Source organism: Otolemur garnettii, unplaced genomic scaffold (genome assembly GCF_000181295.1).
Source record: "Otolemur garnettii isolate 467f Iridium unplaced genomic scaffold, OtoGar3 scaffold00022, whole genome shotgun sequence".
Taxonomy (NCBI): domain Eukaryota; kingdom Metazoa; phylum Chordata; class Mammalia; order Primates; family Galagidae; genus Otolemur; species Otolemur garnettii.
The window spans coordinates 9,400,059-9,401,572 of record NW_003852417.1 but is presented as its reverse complement, the minus strand read 5'-3'; the positions used below and the strand labels follow the sequence as shown (position 1 = coordinate 9,401,572).

The window sequence follows — 1,514 nt, the reverse complement described above, 5'->3', positions numbered from 1 at the left end:
CCCAGGAGTTGGAGGTTGCTGTGAGCTGTGATGCCATAGCACTCTACCCAGGGGGATAGCTTGAGGCTCCGTCTCAAAAAAAAATTTAAAAAAAAAAGTAAACTTTCTTTGTAAAAGTCTATTTGTAATATTGAGAAAAAAGATTTGAAGTATTTTTTAATCCTCTCTTCTTCATCAAGTGACTTGGAGAATGAAATTGAAAATAAAAAAGCCCAGATATTAAATATCCATCAGCATTTGTCTGCTCTTGAAAAGGGTGTTAAACGCAACGAAGAACTTCTGACAAGGTGCCAACTACATTATAAAGAATTAAAGGTAAAAAACTAAACATCATTTTATTTTTCTTGTTGCTTCCAAGTTAATTTTAAGATTTTTGTCATTCATTCTGAGCAGTACTTCTCAAACGTTTGCCCTCATGCCCCTTATACTCTTCATAGAACTTTGATTTATGTGGGTTATATATCTTTTAATATTTTTATTTTTAAACATTGAAACAAAATTTAAGAATATTTCTTTATTTAAAAATAATAAACAGTTGACATAAATAATATTTTTAATGAAAAACCAAAACAAAAAGTTAAACTAAATAAATTTAGTGAGAAGATTGGTATTTTTTGGTAGATCTCCAATGTTGTTTTAATAAAATTTAACTAGTTGCGTCCACTTTTGCGTTCACTCGGATGTGATACTACACACCATATAATTATAAACCTTCTATGTACTCATAACCCAATGGTAGTAACAATGGTGAATAATATCTTAGTGTTTTTATGAAAATAGTTTTAACCTTATGTACCCTCTCAAAGAGCCTCAGAGACTCTCAAAGGTTATTTGGAGGTTATTTGGATTATACTTTGAGAACCACTAGATTAGAATAATCTTTCTGTAACTTAAGACTTTGGATGTTTCAGAGAAATATTTTCTCTATGGTCTCAACAGTGTCTTCATTTTAAATGCTAAGGTGGATTGCTGACATATTTTTGGCATAGGAATGGATTACCAATAAGGGTGATTGTGTCAGAATTTATACATGGCCTCCTTTGGTTTACTTAATACTGATGTACCTCTTTCATTAATTATGGTATCCTTCTATATCAGGAAGCATCCTGGAGCGCATTCTGGTTGGGTGCATAAATGTTAATAATTGAAATCTTAACATTTTGAGTGTTACCCTTAACAAATATGAAGTGATCACCCTTATCTTTCCTTACTTTGGTTGGTTTAAAGCCTATTATATCTGCGAATAAAATTGCAACACCTGCTTTTTTTCTGATTTTCATTTGCCTGAAATATAGATGACCATCCCTTCACGCCGAGTCTATAGTTATCTTTTAAAGTAAGATTAGATTCTTGGCTCGGCGCCTGTGGCTCAAGCGGCTAAGGCGCCAGCCACATACACCTAAGGTGGCGGGTTCGAATCCCCAGTGTGGACCCGCCAAACAACAATGACGGCTGCAACCAAAAAATAGCCGGGCGTTGTGGCGGGCGCCTGTGGTCCCAGCTACTTGGGAGGC

At 34.7% G+C, this 1,514-nt stretch overlaps 1 protein-coding gene across 4 annotated transcripts in view; it reads left to right on the top strand.

The window, feature by feature from the left end:
- Nucleotides 1–1,514, top strand: part of SMC6 (structural maintenance of chromosomes 6) — an 84,100-nt gene that overhangs the window by 49,161 nt on the left and 33,425 nt on the right. For all 4 annotated transcript variants that reach the window (XM_023511861.1, XM_003787408.3, XM_023511860.1 and 1 more), the window contains exon 19: nucleotides 180–315. In XM_023511861.1, coding sequence (XP_023367629.1) covers nucleotides 180–315 — 136 coding nt within the window. The remainder of the gene's footprint in view (nucleotides 1–179; nucleotides 316–1,514) is intronic.